At 46.7% G+C, this 17,145-nt stretch overlaps 1 protein-coding gene across 2 annotated transcripts in view; it reads right to left on the bottom strand.

Annotated features, from left to right (window-relative positions):
- The window catches only part of LOC144159664 (lysosomal alpha-mannosidase-like), a 45,721-nt gene that overhangs the window by 9,709 nt on the left and 18,867 nt on the right, over window positions 1-17,145 (bottom strand). The window contains exons 11-20 of one of the 2 annotated variants that reach the window (XM_077691289.1): window positions 16,662-16,701; window positions 16,529-16,598; window positions 14,132-14,392; window positions 8,110-8,236; window positions 7,510-7,589; window positions 4,917-5,135; window positions 3,680-3,798; window positions 2,503-2,598; window positions 1,489-1,561; window positions 314-400 (exon numbers count right to left, since the gene is read on the bottom strand). In XM_077691289.1, coding sequence (XP_077547415.1) covers window positions 314-400; window positions 1,489-1,561; window positions 2,503-2,598; window positions 3,680-3,798; window positions 4,917-5,135; window positions 7,510-7,589; window positions 8,110-8,236; window positions 14,132-14,392; window positions 16,529-16,598; window positions 16,662-16,701 — 1,172 coding nt within the window. The remainder of the gene's footprint in view (window positions 1-313; window positions 401-1,488; window positions 1,562-2,502; window positions 2,599-3,679; window positions 3,799-4,916; window positions 5,136-7,509; window positions 7,590-8,109; window positions 8,237-14,131; window positions 14,393-16,528; window positions 16,599-16,661; window positions 16,702-17,145) is intronic. The other variant, XM_077691290.1, reaches the window with a different exon arrangement.

The raw sequence follows: 17,145 nt of genomic DNA, 5'->3' as shown, positions 1-17,145 counted from the left end.
ATTCCATTGGTTGCCAGGAAAAAGAACGTGCTTTCACGTTCACGGTGTACAACGATAGCGTCGTGTGGGTAGTTAAACATTTAGTAAATTGGCGATTTATCAGATGGGTTATTGGCAGTATGCGAGACAAATTCTCGCGGGAGACGAAAGGCAAAGGCATACTCATTCAGTGGGGCGTGCAATACAAACGAGAAAAACGCACACAACTCGTCTGCATTTATTGTATTTGGTGCTGCTTTGACCGTGTGTCTCCCACGCTTCTCACCCTCTATCCAACACAAGCAGCTGGGCGGAATGGTGCCCTCGCACGTACCATGAGTTCGATGCTTCCCCTGGCCCAGCTGGTGCCACCGTGAGGTCTGTCCGGGAACACGGTCATCTGCAGATCCTCGGCGTGGTTCTGCGTACGAAGACGGCGGCTCGATCGATGCAGCGGCGCACAGGTCTGGCTGCCTGCCTCCGCAGCTCGGAAACTGCAATCTGCAACTCATCGCAACCGATGCCGAGAGAGCGAAGCAAAAAACAAAAAAGAAAATGGCGCAGATTCCACTGCAGGTGGTGCAAGGCTCGAGAAACAGCAGAGCTGGCGGTCCCTCCTCCTTCGTTGGAGACCCGGCTGTTGCTCTCCACGTGGATTTCCGAACTTACCGCTGAAAGTTCCACATGACTCGCAGGACCGGATCGTTTTGTCCGCGGGCTTTCACGTCTCTCCCAAAAGTGGGCCGCGTTAGCACGCGCTAGAACCTGAAGCAACCGTCTTCGCGAACTCGCCGTCTGTAGGGCAAACTCGGCGTCTCTACTCCCCACTTCAGGCGCGAACGCGCGGGAACTGGTGAGAACAGCACACGAGAGATCACGCCACGAATACTGACGGGAGTGTTCTCGAAGGTGAAGCTGGACGACACGGGGCGCTCCTCACGACGTGCACGCTCAACGGCGCTCGGTATTTTTTTTTTTGTATTCTTTTTTTTGCGAACGCCACTGGACCAAGCTCAAGCTCAAGCAATTGGGGCATTGGAGATGTTGCAGTGGCGAGCTTTTCGGCTGCTCACTAAAACTAATCCCTCAAAAAAAAAAAAAAAAAAAACGGGAGTATTTTACAGAAAGCGATGACTGCAGATGAGAATTTATAACGTCATCCCATAAGTTGGGTGCCTTTTTCTGTACGACCGTGATGGTTGTCACGTCCTCACGCAAAACGGGGGTTTGTTACGGATGCGTCGCGTATGTAGCTTGTTCTTGTGACAGCGTTTCACGGCCGATATGCGATATGCTGTGTCACTGTATATCTAACCGGCAGTATAACCCTGCTAGTAGGACCTAAACGTTTCTAGAAGCTGTTGGGAGAACATTGACCACATACAACGCGTTAATGCAGAGTATGTATCACGACGTGTTGGTTGCAATAAGAAACCATATAAGCAGGTGATTTTGAAAATGTTGCCTCTGGAATGGTTGTCTCTGGCCGGCGAACTTTAATCTGCGCACCTTGATGTATATCCAGGACACCACGGGGTAATAACTGGAGGCCACCGTCTCAGGATCCAGGGACTCGTTCACCCTGCACACATAGGACGTAGTGCGGGCGCGGGCCACACTCATTCTTCGCAAGCGAGCAAGGAGCCTAATGAAGGAGTAAATAGACTTAGACGACGCTTTTAAGATGGCGCAGATTGTAATAATTGCCACTGAGTGAATTTAAATTTGTTTTAAGTACAGCATTGTCGGCACTGCGTTGACTTGTAAGAATGTTCATTTATTCGGCTGCTTTATGTGTAGTATAATTAGGATTTGCCATAAATATTTAAATCGAAATCATCCTAACACATTTATAAGAAATCAACGAACTATTTTTGGTATATCTGAATAACTCATCAACAAAGTATACGACGATGTCGAATGGAAGTGAAATATCGCTATTATGTTGTCCGCGAAGAATTTCAGCTCGTAGTAAATTCAGCGCAAGGTTTGTCACGATAAATTTTCGATAATCCATGTTACTTCAAGAGCACCAAGGTTCTCGACAAACAGCGAAATTTATCCCAGACAGTTAGTTAGCTTAACGTTCTTAATGTTATATTAACATTTATTACAACATTAATAGTTTTATAAGATGCAATAAACTTTGCTACAACATTTATTATAATTTTCTTGTGCTTGTACTGGCTTAAGTGGCCTCGAAAAGAAAAAGCTCGTTGAGCACAAAAAGCGAGTAAGAGTAACATGCGATGTATTAATTTTGGGACAGGTCTAGTGTACTAGTGTAGTACGATAATCTAGTGAAGCGATAATGTAACAGAGTAAAGATAACGTGACCGGCGTATACCTCGCATCGCACAACGCCTAACCAGTTTTTCGGGCCTGAAATCCAGTGCCCATACGAACGAATACCTTTTGACCGGTATGTCCGCTCAAGAAAAACTATATATATTTGAAGGGGGCGGACTGGGGTGACTCACGACAGCGACACAAGTAATTTACCGCGGAACGCAGCAGTTGTACCTGCGTGTCACAGTGAACATGCCGTTGGAGTCCGTGAAGAACACCCCGTCGTTGTCTAACGTCGTCTCATAGCGGGTCACCACGTCGGCACTCTCCCTGCGAACGCGCAGAGGCACGTGGACACAGAATGCACCGAGTAGCTTTTAAGGATGTAGTGTTCTTTTTTCACTGTAAATTCCCCACACACGTGAGGAAAAAGAAAATAACCGGCAATCTACGCTACTGGTTAAGTTGACACACCATCGACATCTGTCTAATATTTTTGAAGCGACTTCAGTCAATACGACCATCGCGAATATTTTCGTCAGAAACACTCACTCACTCACTCACTCACTCACTCACTCACTCACTCACTCACTCACTCACTCACTCACTCACTCACTCACTCACTCACTCACTCACTCACTCACTCACTCACTCACTCACTCACTCACTCACTCACTCACTCACTCACTCACTCACTCACTCACTCACTCACTCACTCACTCACTCACTCACTCACTCACTCACTCACTCACTCACTCACTCACTCACTCACTCACTCACTCACTCACTCACTCACTCACTCACTCACTCACTCACTCACTCACTCACTCACTCACTCACTCACTCACTCACTCACTCACTCACTCACTCACTCACTCACTCACTCACTCACTCACTCACTCACTCACTCACTCACTCACTCACTCACTCACTCACTCACTCACTCACTCACTCACTCACTCACTCACTCACTCACTCACTCACTCACTCACTCACTCACTCACTCACTCACTCACTCACTCACTCACTCACTCACTCACTCACTCACTCACTCACTCACTCACTCACTCACTCACTCACTCACTCACTCACTCACTCACTCACTCACTCACTCACTCACTCACTCACGCAGAGGTATTTCATAACAGAACTCGAAACCTTGGCAACACGCGCCGGCATCTTTTCGCTCAGATGTGGCCCCATCATAGAACAAACCCTTCTGAGCTTGGTCCTACCGGTTCTTTTTACCCCATAGTGGTACTACCAAACGTAACCGCATTTCTTCTTATGACGTTCAAAATGTCCACGGGACACAATAAATGTTAGGTCACATGACTTTGTCGCACAGTTCAAGAACGAAAAGCAATTACCTCGGATATTCTGCGTCAACATGCATGGCTCGAGAGCTCACCCCGCAGGCAAGGGGCCGACGATCCACTCGAACTCGATGAACGGACTGTTCTTGTAGAGCCGGATCACTTGCGACAACCAGTGGTCGAATATCTGGTGCACTTCCGTCACCAGGGAACCCTGTGAGCCAGCGGAGAAGGAAAGACAAACAAGGCTCACGGGACTCTGGCAGCCCCAAAGTTGCTCAACTGTAACAGTAGCAACGCGACGACACTGAGGAATAACAATGCTCGTGAAACGTCACTCACAGACAACGACAGACGCTCCCCACGCCCTTAATTACTCTTGGCGAAACGCGCTTCGGTGTTGAAGGCCAGGTTATTTCTTGTTTGCCGATTTGTTTTCCCTGGAAAAGCTGACGCTTTGGAAGCATAAAGGTCCGTTATTGCTGACAGTCAGACGAATGCCGTAAGACGAATGAATGAATGAATGAATGAATATACAAGTCCCTCAGGGGTTCCTGTGAGGGACTTGTGATACCGCCGTCATTGTTAGCCTATTTTAGTTTTTCTCTTTACCCGCCGCGGTGGCTCAGTGGTTGAGGCGTTGCACTGCTGGTTCGATTCCCAGCCGCCTTTCTGATGGAGGCGGAAAGCGAAAACGCCCGTGTGTACGAGATTTTGGCGCACGTGAAAGATCCCCAGGTGGTTAAAGTAATTCGGAGCCCTCTACTACGGGGCGCCTCATCGCCTGCGTTGCGTCGGCGCGTTAAACCCTACAAGCATGAAGTTTTTCTCTTGTTCTTTGCACGGTTACTGCTTCGCAGCCGCTCAAGGTGTTTCACTGCTGATCGCGAGGACACGAGTTTGATTCCATCCAAGACAGCCAATTTTCAGGTAGGGGCGAAAAACCGAGAACGCCCGTCGGCAAAAATTTACTGTGCACATTTAAGATCCTCAGGTGGTCTATGCTGATCCACTAGCCCAACTGTAGCTTCGGCCTTCCCAATTAGAATTAATTGGCGTCGTAGTTGTTGTTTATATGCGCGTCCGAATTTTTACTCGGGCAAAAAGAGGGACAGCAAAGTAGACTCGCGAAAAGCGCGGGAAAAGAGAACGAGAGAAAAGTTGGACACGCTGTCAACACGGATCACTGACGTATCGGCCGGAGATTGGCTCTCATCAGAAGTCAGTTTGATACCCGATGAAAACCAGTCCCTGGCCGATATTAAGTATTTCCGGCGTGACGCTGAGCACAATTAGACTGCAGAGCAAGTTGTGCTGGTTCAGGAGACTCGCCTGCACCACGCGGTAGGCGACGCGGTTCCCGAGGTCGACGGGCCTGTTGTTGCCCGGGTAGAGCAGGTAGGCGCCAGCCGAAGCGGGAACATACGGCCTGGCCACTCTCTGCACCGAGTACGAGTAGAAGGACTGGCGTAGCGACACCCAGTTCTCCTGGCCAAGCAGGGTCACGCGGCGAACCAGCCCGGTCGTCGTGTCCAGCTCGAGCCGGTAACGCTGCGTCATTCATTCATTCATTCATTCATTCATTCATTCATTCATTCATTCATTCATTCATTTCGTTTGTTCGTTCGTTCCTTCATTTCGTTATTTCGTTCGTTCGTTCGTTGAAGTATAGGTTACCAATAAAAGAAACCTTCAGTGCCTGAAAATACCCCCCCCCCCCTTCACGTTTGCAGCCAAGCGTCACTGTTAAGCCGTAATCGCACGGGGTAGGAATAGGAATAGGTGCGGCGACGTCACCTTGTGAAAAGAGAGTGTGTCTTCTCGCTGACCCTCCCCACCAATGCCTGAATCGTTTGTGTAGCATTGACAGACCACCCACCCATCTCTTATTCCCCGATGCTGCCGACAAGTTACGTACAGAGACACGGCATGCCAGTCATGTGATGCGCTGTTTGCGAGGATGGAATTGGTTTTCTCCTCCGTGTGGATTTAGGGCAAGGAAAGAAGCATGCTACGGTTTTTAATCAGCGAAACTTTCTATAAATAGGACCACCAGATCGTCTAGGGCGAGACCGAGCGTAGACCAACAATTTTCAGCGTATGAAAAAAATGCATAAAAAATAAAACAAGGTCCTAGGGCCTCCAAATTTTGATGACTTATATTGTCCTGCGAAATGTCTTCCAAGCAATTTATGTCTGTTTGGAGGAGAAGTTGACTTTAAAGGGATCGGTCTGTGTAGGCTGGCTGTCCCAATTTTTGTGTTGCACAGCAAAGCATGGCCATCTGCGGAGCATGGTTGCAGCCCCGCTTTATGCTCCTCTCCACCGCCACCGCCTCTTTCCCGAGTCGCGTGTACTCCTTCTACATTGCGCAACACCACGCGCTCTTCGGCGGCCACCTGTTCGGCGCACTAGAGCGTGAGCCGTGATTGGCGCAGCCGCGCTGTAATAAAACGTCATTGTCTTCACCCACCAATCGTGTGTGTCCTAGCTTAGTCTGTGACGTAGAGACCGCACCACGGTCCTTATAGTTCAACATAGCAAATCCCCCAATGCAGCTGAGTCACAACACATAAAATCCCATCAGAGCGTCATCTTCTTTGGACTGCCCTTTTCACGGGATGGAAGGGCTGTGAATCTGTGATTTTTTTTTTTTTCAGAATGTCTGCCTTCAGCAAACGTCAGCCCGTAGGTGTGAAATCCTAGTCACTCAACCATATGTCAAACCCACTCCCAGTCTTCATGATTGTGTCGTGGATGAGGGAATAATACGTTGAAAGACTGTTACCAGGTGTTTGCCTGAGCAATGACGTAGTTATAGGCTCATGTCACGGGCCCTAAGCCAAGTAAACATACATTATGTGTGCGCTTATGCTACAGCTCGTATGCGTCCGCCTGTTCACCGGGTACATGAAAACAGGAGAATTTCAGAACAAAACGAAAGATTCAGTAGCTAACAATGTTTATTAATAGATCTAGATAACGCAGGAGTAGCCATGACGTTGTTAGTTTGTGGACTTATCACGCTACGTTGAATGTACCCGATAGGGATGCTGTAAGAACAATATGTCACCGAAAATTAGAGCTTATTTCAGTGGACAATTTCGTAAAGTATGGCGCACAAACCTTCGGTCGCATCCATAAAGTGACCACACTGCTTCATCACAAGCGGACCCTATGTGAACCCGCATCTGATCAAACTGTCCGTGCGACCTCAACAGCGGCAGAAGCCGGAAAGAATGTGCCAATAAATGCCTCGAATTGCGTACATTTGAATAGCGTAAAAACAGCTCCGCACAAACCACAAAAGAAAAAAAAATACTTCTATATTATTTGATGAATAGGCATTAATGTTTTCATCGGACAAAAAGAAATAACTCCTTCTTCTACTGTGCAGGACGGTCAACAGTTGTTTTTTTTTTTGTTTTTTTTACGGATTATATTTTTGCAACGCCTACCATAGACGAGGGTCTCGAAAAATCAGTAATGACAACCGACAGGGAGTTGTTTTGGAAATATCCTCGTCTTTCCAACGGTGTCTTTTCAACTCCCTAATGCATACTGAACGGCAGTCACAAGTTTCCGAATGATTGTTCACTGTGTGATACTAGTACGGTTGTTTAATAAAGGAGTGGGAAACAAGGGGTTGGACAATCCGGTAAGTGTATCTCGTAAAAAAAAAAAAAAAAAGATGTGATCAGGGCTGTGCTGGAATGAGGGAGTAATTTTAGGAGAAACGTTGGTGAGAAGAATAGATGAAAATAAAGAGGGAAGGCTATTTTATTCCGACATAGCGTGTTTTCGTGGAAGGAGGGCGAGGGGGAGTCCGGTTTTCCCCTGAAAAGGACACGGCGCGGGACCGCGTGCGTAGGGTGACGAAGCAGTGTACGTAAGCCTGCAGAGGAGCACCTCACTCGCAGCTCACCTCATTTTCGACGAATCTCTGCTCTGGTTCCAGTTCCAGGAAGTCCAAGGACGCCGGGGACAGTTGCGAATCCTCTTTCTCTGAAGCAAAGAGACGCGTGTGAATGTTTCGCGCATGGGCTATCGTACGAGTGCCCTGAAACACGGGCTTGAAACCCAGTAAGGGAAAAAATTCAGTGGCCTCCCACTTTGCGAAGAAGGATAACCTGCGAGGCTGGACGAAGTCCGAGGGCGTTGACACTGCTCCGGCCGCCGTTGTCGCTTGACCTACGCGTTCTTCACACAGTAGCTCGCTGCGCGCTCACTCTGCCGCGTCTGAGACTTTTTTTCCCTCCCTCCGATGCGCCGTCTCCACTTTCCAGTGTCGGTAGATGCGAAAGTGTAGCTACGTCATCTATAAACACTGCCAACCTCGCCCCCCTTACTTCTAACTCCTCTCTAACCTGTCTTTCTCGCTCGTGCGCATGGGGTCGCACCGGAGGATTTTTCAGGATACACGGGACCGCCGGATTTTTTTTTAGCTTAGCCATGTCAAGTCTCGCTTTGATTATAACACGAACAGACGAAACTGAGCCGGGAGTAAGCGGACGGAATCACTCACTCTTGAGAGCCGTGACCCGGAAGGTGGAGAATCCCAGCGGCGGCAGCTCAGCGCCGAACACGAGCTCTGTCTTGGCCTGGCTTTTGCGTTCCGGTATCTTGAGGAGGCTCATGATGAGAGGCACTGGCTGGCGGCCGGGAGGGAGGGGCGAGAGCAAGGATGTACGTAGTTACGTGGTGAATTCCTGCGGTGACGACTAACCACGCGTCGTATCGTCTCTTCGTTCCTTGTGGTCGACACGTGGTCCGTGCTCATGTGTAAAATACTTAAACTACCTCGCATTTTGCAACAGGAACCAAGCCGGCTGCGAGGCAGCTCATAGCTGCGTTACTGAAAACCTCGATGGTTTAATGCATCAGCAGTCCACCAAAGTATTCATTTCGGATAAGACGAGCGTTTTATAATGCAGTCGATACTGCTTGCGATGAACCTGACAGATACCCAGAATTTCTTCGTTAAAAAAAATTGTATTACGAGGATTTTTACATACTTGAATAGTCATCCAAGTTTCTTTCGTAATATGTCTGTACTCAAGTTCAAATTTGTTTGTTGTCATTTTTTTCATTTTCACCTAATATATGAATGCATGGATGTCTTCTGGATCCTCAGCCTATTGGCTAGCAATAGATCCATTAAAAACGTATCACTCAGGAATCAGGGGTTATGCTACATACAATCACGTTTGAAGGAAATGCAGTATGCAGATTGTCAACAAAAAGCATGGGTACGAATAGAAAAGACACATTTAAGATTAATTACAGTGCTAAGAACAAACGCTCGATTCTATACAGACAAACCAAACTATGAATAAAACCGCTGTGTCTAGTTTACATTGAAATAACAGACCACACGTCAGGAATGAAGTACATCTTCAGTGGTATAGAAAGCTAAATATATTTTGTCCCCAGGTCAGCAGTAGTAAAAATCGTGTACGAGGCATTGTAAGTCGATACTATTTTCATTTTTTTCTGACATTTTGTTTATCGATGTGCTTGATATTGTTTGATGCGAAAAAAAACGGTTTTCAGAGCATGATCTACCCTGGTTGATAGTAAAGATTATGACGGAAGATCATTCCAAACTTTAACTCCGACGTACTTGAGATGGCGTTGTGAGAAAGATGCGTTATGAGAAAGCTTAGGAATTAAAAATTTACCCTCCGAGGCAGAACGTCTATTTGTACCGGGTATATGGAAAAAATAGTGCGGGGAAAGAGAAAGTTGTTACAAATTAGTTGATATACCAAAAGAACTATACGGCAGTCTAGTAGCGTAAAAAGAGACATTATTGCGGTTTGGAAAAATAAAGGCAAAGAGGGTGTACGAGGGGGAACATGGCTCATTATTCTCAAGGCTCTGTTTTGTAGGCACACTTTTGTGCTTGATGGATGTGTGATAGGTAAATCCCCAACCCTGGGATGGGAACAGCGAGAAGTAGAGGGTGCGCATGACACCAGCTTCAAAACTCTGTCGGGCTTTGTTCAGGGTAAAAGAGACAGAGGAAAGTTTCTTCCCCAGCCTCTCTAAATGGGGCTTCCAGTTTGACGCACCGTCCAGCATTAAAATTGAGTATGAACCCGTACCGACTTTTTCTGTTTCTTTATCATTGACCTTGAGCTTGCCTATAGTGTAATCTAAAGGTTTGTAGGGTGATCTAAACACTACTTTTTTTTTTGTTTAAAAGTAAGCCTATTTGTCATGAACCACTCAGTGATTTTTAAAAGTTCGTCGTTCAAAATCTGTGCCGTAGTATGAAGGGACGGGGTGGGGAAAAGTAGCGCTGTGTCACCTGCGTACATTATACGGCACTTCCTATATATTACTAGTAACGTAAAAAAAACAGGTCCCAGAACGGAGCCCTGTGGCCCTCCCGTGCAGACTGGTCTTAAACCAGAAACATGTTCGTCGATAACTACCCTTTGGTATCGCCCATTCAGATAACTTTTACGAACAAAACTTCAGTGAGTGGCTTCTGAATCCGTATACTCATCGTAAGTCTAGCCTTCTTGACAGAATTGTTATTTGTAATAAAGGGCTACAATGTGGTAGACTTGCCGTGGATGGGTGGGTTAAGATTTTGATGGTAATTTGTGTTTTCTTGCTTGGGCCAATACGCGCACGGCTACTCTAGCCTGTGCTGAAGAAAAGGCGTCCGTTAGTTCTCGCTATCGTCGGACTGCGCCCGCTGTCCCATTTGCCAGGGAACGAGTACAACGGGCTCGGCACTCACCTAAGCTATTCTGGCTTGGCTGGCAATGTTCTCAATCTGAGTGCATGTGTCTCGCTCTGGCGCAAATACGCGCTTAGCAAGCGCTGAAATGTTATCCTGCAGACTCTCAATGGCGCAGGTCATCCTGTTTCACAGCCGCTTCGACGCGTTTTTTTTTTTTTTTTTTGACACCTTCTTTTAAAGCACCAGTTCACCATTACAAGCTTTACTTTGTGCAGAATTTTCGCAGCTACTCACTGCGTGTTACAATATTGTTGCTGTAACACGCAGTGAGAAGTGCATTGAGTGCATTTAGTGTATTGTTACGATATTGTTGTTGCACAATATTGTTGTATCGGATTGTGGCGATCCCTTTCTCTTGTTGTCCTTACTGATTATGTTAAAGCTGAGTTGCCATTATGTAATGTACTTATTGCATGGGCGCTTTAGCAGCGAAAATTTCTATGGACCCAGATAACGTGCTGCACCACAAAACCTTATTATATTTGCGAAACAAACTTTGCATTGGATTGAATAAGGTCGATGGCAATGCCGACTGCGACGGCGACAATGACGGCGACAATTACGGTGACGACGATTATAATTACGAAGACGACGATGACGACGACGACGATGATAATGATGATAATAGAGCACATTATTGCTCATTTCATAACAGACTTCCTCGAACGTAACAGCTTACTTCCGAATTTCCGAACAGCTTACTTCCGAAAGGGCCATCGACGCACGCACTGCTGATAGCTGCTGTGCACGAAATCGCCTCTGCCCTTGATTCGGCCAGCCAGATCGACTTGGTGTTCCTCGACTTCAGCAAGGCTTTCGATCGCGTTCCTCATGGTAAACTTTCAGGCAAACTACTAAACCTTGGTATACCCGATTTTTTTGTTAACTGTATTAACTCTTACCTTTCTAACAGGACTCAATATGTGGAGATCTCCGGGTGCTCTTCAGGTGCCTTACCTGCCTTATCAGGTGTTCCACAGGGAAGCGTCTTGGGCCCAATTCTCTTTTTTATTATATTTAAATGATATACTTCAGTTGTCTCCTCTGATGTTCATATACGATTATTTGCAGATGATTGCATCATTTTAAGAAAAAAGTACATGTCCTGAGGATCAAATAACCTTAAATGACAGCCTGACACGTATTGGCCACTGGTGCACATCGTGGTTCATGAAGTTAAACTCGGATAAGACTGTTCTACTGCGAATCACAAACAAAAAAGGGCCTCTTATATTTTCTTATTGTATTGATGGGGTGACTATTAAAGAAAAATATGGACACAAATATCTAGGAGCGATAATTACTAATACATTATCATGGTCTAAGCACATTGAAAATATCTGCGCAGCTGCCATCCGCAAGCTTGAGTTCATAAGGCACAAACTTGAAGCTGCCCCTACAGACGCAAAACTTTTGGCTTATAAGACTTTAGTGTTACGTAAGCTTGAATGCGCCAACATTGTTTGGGGCCCCTTTTCTAAGAAAGACAAGCAAAAGCTAGAAATGGTGCAACGCCGAGCAGTGCATTTTATTTTCAGCAAGTACGGATTCACTAATTCCCCGTCTTCGTTAATGTTGCAACATCGAATTTCAACTTTAGAGCAGCGACGTAAAGTAGCTCGCTTAAAATTTTTGTTTTCCCTTTTCATGGGCACCTGAAGCTCAACGCAAACGCTTGCGTCAAGCCGTTCTTGCCTCGAGCGTCGAGACATCGCCACTCACACAATTGTCTTCCTTACAAAGTTTGCACAAATCTATTCAAATACTCTTTCTTCCGAGTTCGGTTTTCTCTAAGCGAACTGCAGCCGATTTTTTAGCGAAGGTGTTTGCTGCCCTAGAATGATAAGCATGTTTGTGTCAGAGGTTTGCCCACTGATGGCTTGCGCTTTTCTATTTTCCATGTAGCTCTTAAATGGCTGAGGATGTTCTATTTGTGGGTTCCGTTGTTTGTTTCGAAATTTGCGTATTTGCTTGATCCTTGTTGTTTCTCTTGATGTGGAAACGTTTAGGGTGGTCTCTTTTTGTACGACCTTCTATTGCACGAACGTTTTGTTTCTCTCGACGTAGAAACATAGTGTAATCGTTGTAGTTTTTTAGTTTACAATGAGTTTTTCATTGTGCAACGATTTTGTTTAAAATGATCTTGCCGCTACTTGTTACCTGCATGTGTGTGTATGTGTATGTATGTATGTATGTATGTATGTATGTATGTATGTATGTATGTATGTATGTATGTATGTATGTATGTATGTATGTATGTATGTATGTATGTATGTATGTATGTATGTATGTATGTATGTATGTATGTATGTATGTATGTATGTATGTATGTATGTATGTATGTATGTATGTATGTATGTATGTATGTATGTATGTATGTATGTATGTATGTATGTATGTATGTATGTATGTATGCCTGTGAAGCGGCCTGGGCTCTGATTGGCGCTCTGTAGTCTTAAAATTACCCGTGGCCCTCCATTTATGTTATAATTGCAGACGAATGCGATCAACATAAGCGAACAACGAGACTCACCATACCATCATCACCAGCCTATCTACGCCCACTGCAGGGCAAAGGCCTCTCCCATTATTCTCCAATTACCTCGGTCCTGTGCCAACTGTGACCAATTTATCCCCGCAAACTTCTTGATCTCATCTGCCCATCTAACTTTCTGCCGCCCCCTGCAGCGCTTGCCTTCTCTAGGGATCCACTCTGTTACCCTTAATGACCAGCGGTTATCTTGTCTTCGCATTACATGCCCTCCCCACGTCCATTTCTTCTTAATTTCTACTAATATGTCTTTAACACCAGTTTGCTCCCTGACCCACTCCGCTCTCTTCTTGTCCCTTAATGTTACACCTATCATTTTCCGCTCCATTGCCCACTGAGTCGTTCTCAATTTAGGTTGAACCCTCTTAGTGAGCCTCCAAGTTTCTGCCCCGTAGGTGAGTACCGGTAAGATGCAGCTGTCATACACTTTCTTTTTCAGCGACAATGGTAGGCTGCTATTCATTATCTGAGAATGCCTGCCATATGCACCCCACCCCATTCTGATCCTTCTAATTATCTCTGCCTCATGGTTGGGATCTGGGGTCACAACTTGGCCTAAGTAGTTATATTCGCTTACCACTTCCACTGCCTCGCCACCTATCTCAAACTGCTGTGCTGTCCCGAGGTTATTGATCATTACTTTAGTTTTCTGCTTATTAATTTTCAAGCCCACGGTTCTACTCTGTTCGCCCAGTGCCGAAAGCATGCTTTGCAATTCGTCCCCCGAGTTACTTAGCAAGGCAACGTCATCAGCAAATCTGAGGTTACTGAGGTATTCTCCATTAACCCTTACTCCCACCTGTTCCCAATCCAACGTTCGGAATACTTTTTGTAAGCATGCTGTGAATAACATAGGAGAGATTGTGTCTCCTTGTCCCACCATACAATTCGACCCAATTCGAAAATGAGGCCTGTGTTTGGATATAAAGGCATGATGTGACAGTACAGATGACAATTCTCTGTCAAAAAGTATGTGTGTCCACGGCATTGGTCGACTTTTTTTGTTTGTTTTGAAGTGCCGATTGGTCTCTTCGGTGCATTGTGGCAAAGCAGATCTTCTAAAGTACGCCAAGTGTGCGGCCACGTAATATCCCGGCACAAGTCAGAAGGGCTGTTACGTGTTATCTGTTCTAAGGTACAAGAAGCACGGGTGTGTCTATTCGTGTACTCGGCGTTGTGCAGAGCAGTACTGGGGGAAATAGCAGAATCGGGGAACCCCCAAGCGGCGTGTTCGCTTGCCTGCGTCTCGACCTCTTCCCCCTGCGGGCCCTTGACGAAGAACACCAAGTCGGTAGCGACCGGAAGCCTGGCGTGCACGGTGGTGGGTGTGGACGATGGATTGTAGAGGAGCAGCGTGAACTCTCCGTCCGTCTCGTTCAGGTCGATCTTCTCCGAGGCGCCGCAAGCGCTCTCGTTCAGGGCGTGGCAGAAACGCCACGGGAGGTCGCCCGCCGCACCGCTCTGGTCCACAAGCTGGTTGATAGCGCGGCTCATTGCAACCTGCGCGCGACGTGGAACATCGAAGCGGAGGCGCTCTTAGAGGCCCGACGACAACCGGGAGAATCGAGACGGCGCGCATTGTCGGGCTCACTCCCGGAAAGTTAATAGAGAGTTAGAGAGCGGAGAACCGGTCCCGGTACGCTACCTGGTACACGGTCGGCTCACCGGCGCATGCGCGCAACAGGTCTCTCTCCTCTAGGCACGCTCAGTGCGCCGGTTGGCTGCAGCCTACCGTACTCTCCAAAAAGAGCAAACAGCTTCTAGAATTTTTCGAGATGGTAAATCTTCTTTTTTGTATCCCACCCCTGCCTCTAATGTGGTTTCTAATCGCAAGTGTACATAGGCAGACACATTTCCCAACTGCTGTCAGTGATAGTAAGTTTTCATCACTTAGAGCAAAAGAAATCTTGGTCACATTTGAGGAAAACCACAGATACATAACCGTTGATAACACTGTTACTTCAATGCAAACGAACATTGGATTGACTTTTGTGAAAAATGTTAAAATACCAGCATGTAACTTAAAGAACCCCGCCGAAAAATGGCGAGATTATCGCGCAAAACAAATAGAACAGCGTGACGCGCCCGGAAAGGGAGAGAAGCTGCTGACATAGCCCAGCGTAGCTTTTTCGAATCTAAGTACCTAGATTATCACATGAACACTGCAAATCCCACTAATTTCTCATTATTTTCTGTCGTTTTTTTATTTGTCAACAAAGTTGACGTTTTCTTCGCCTAGTTAATCACGAAAAGCTGTTCCCCTTACAAGCGTATTTCCCCACGGTTAGTGTCACCACGCAGTGAAGCAAGCTTTGCAGGCAAGCGTTGCCCGTAAGGTTGAGCGCAGCGTTTTCGAACCAAAAAAACCTAGTTTAGTGCATAGACATTGCAATAGATCCTTGATTAATCTTAGAACTGCTCTTTATTACTCCTTGTTAGTAGTTTTTATTCTTCGCTGAAGTTCACATTTTTATCCGCCTCGCTGAAAACCTCATCCCATCACGAAAAGCTGTCCTACACACAGGTTACTTTCCCTCAATAAGTGTCAATATGAGGTGAAGCACGCTTCGCAGGCAATATTTCAGCGACCGGCTTTGGGGTGCTGTTATTCGGCCCTGTCGCGTTCACTGACAGCTTTATCGGCCTCGGGAAACAATGGAAAAAGATTAATTTCTCAATCATAAACATGAAGCTACTCGCCCTTCCACATTTCGTGCACCCTCCCCTTTCCTGTTTACGACTAAGCGACGCCCTCTGCCCTTTCTGCTTTTTAAAATGCTGTTAACTACGTGACGTAATGTATTAGCATGCATATTTCGGGCACACCGATCCTTGCATTCCAAACAGAAGTTGCTTGTCGTCGAGATGGGAATGACGTATCGATTACACCCCGCGGCACTTTTGCGGCAGTAATTTGGAAAGGGGCCAAAATATCGTAATTCTCTATCATATGGTCTGGGAGTGCCGACAATCATCACCATTAACCCCCTCCCCCCCCCCCCCCTCCTCCCGCCACCAAACCCAACACTGGAGCGGTGGGGAGACCAGCTGACCAGCTCACGCCCTCAAGACCAGCAACGAATGGTGGACAGGGCCCGCCGGGCAGCCAATGACCAAGGCTTCCTGAACTAAAGAGGCCTCCCACAACGAAACTCATACAGTTTAATAAACGTTTATTCCTCCTCCTCCTCAAAGCTGCCATCGGGAAGCTCTCTTTTTTTGTCTTTTTTTCAGTTCGCGTCAATGTCTGTGCCCCGTCCGCTGTCAAGCACCTTGTAAACTATAAAGCTAAACGTTGCCCCCTGTAAGGCTCCCGACGTCACATAAACGTATTCAGAACTTCTGCCATTCGAAAGAACACATTATCGACGCCGAGACAAATAATTCTCTATCCGTATAAGCGCAGTAGGATCCACGTATAATATTTTAGGTTGACTGTAAAGAAATGAATGTCTTACTGTCTGTAATCTTAAGCTACCTTTACTCCTGCTAAACTCATGCGGTTTAGGGGTTGCTAAATTCCTGCGCGTGGCGGAACCGTTTCTTCCTTCACGGCCATCTACTCCGGCCTGACTGTACACGATATCGCACTCAAGCACCTCGGGATACTTAAAGAGCACTGTCAGCTTTGAATACCTCACAGTCGGCGACGCCTTCAGCGAGCATCCTCGAGTAGTCCCGTGACACGGCCGCCTTGGACGTTCCTCTGCACAAGGCGCCGCACTCAGCACCGTTAGGCTGCCTCCCCTAGGAGGGAGGGGCCGCTTACGTAATGGCGTGGTGATGCTGCAGGATGGCCACAGCCTCTTCTGCGAGAGACGGAGAAAACTGCTTTCAAACAGCGTGAACGACATGCCCACGTGTCCAGAGGTGAGCGAAGGCATTACTGTGTTCGCCAACTTTTCACGACATGCCTTACTTTGTAGTCATACCTTATGACCTTCAGTTGTTACCTACATGCCTTAAACTTTAAACAATCGTCGTTGTGACGACGCGAGAAATCGAAGCAGGGAAACAAACAAACAAGAGAAGCTACACACCGCATATATTCATCTGTCTTATAGGTGGCTGCTCTCCTCTCCAGCGTACACATTACGGTAATCCAGCTCGCGTGTTTCCAAACGCTTCGCTGCAAAGTGTCCCACGTGACATGTGTGATGTCACTGCCCGTGCTATTCTGTTCAGCTGCTGCAACGATGCAGCCGTTCGGGCTCTGTTTAGTTTTGTTTTTCATCATGTAATCAACTCATTTG

Source organism: Haemaphysalis longicornis, unplaced genomic scaffold, assembly GCF_048455015.1.
Source record: "Haemaphysalis longicornis isolate Haplotype H1 unplaced genomic scaffold, Haemaphysalis longicornis Haplotype H1 scaffold_10, whole genome shotgun sequence".
In the NCBI taxonomy this organism is placed as follows: Eukaryota; Metazoa; Arthropoda; class Arachnida; order Ixodida; family Ixodidae; genus Haemaphysalis; species Haemaphysalis longicornis.
This window is presented reverse-complemented; position numbering and strand designations above follow the sequence as displayed.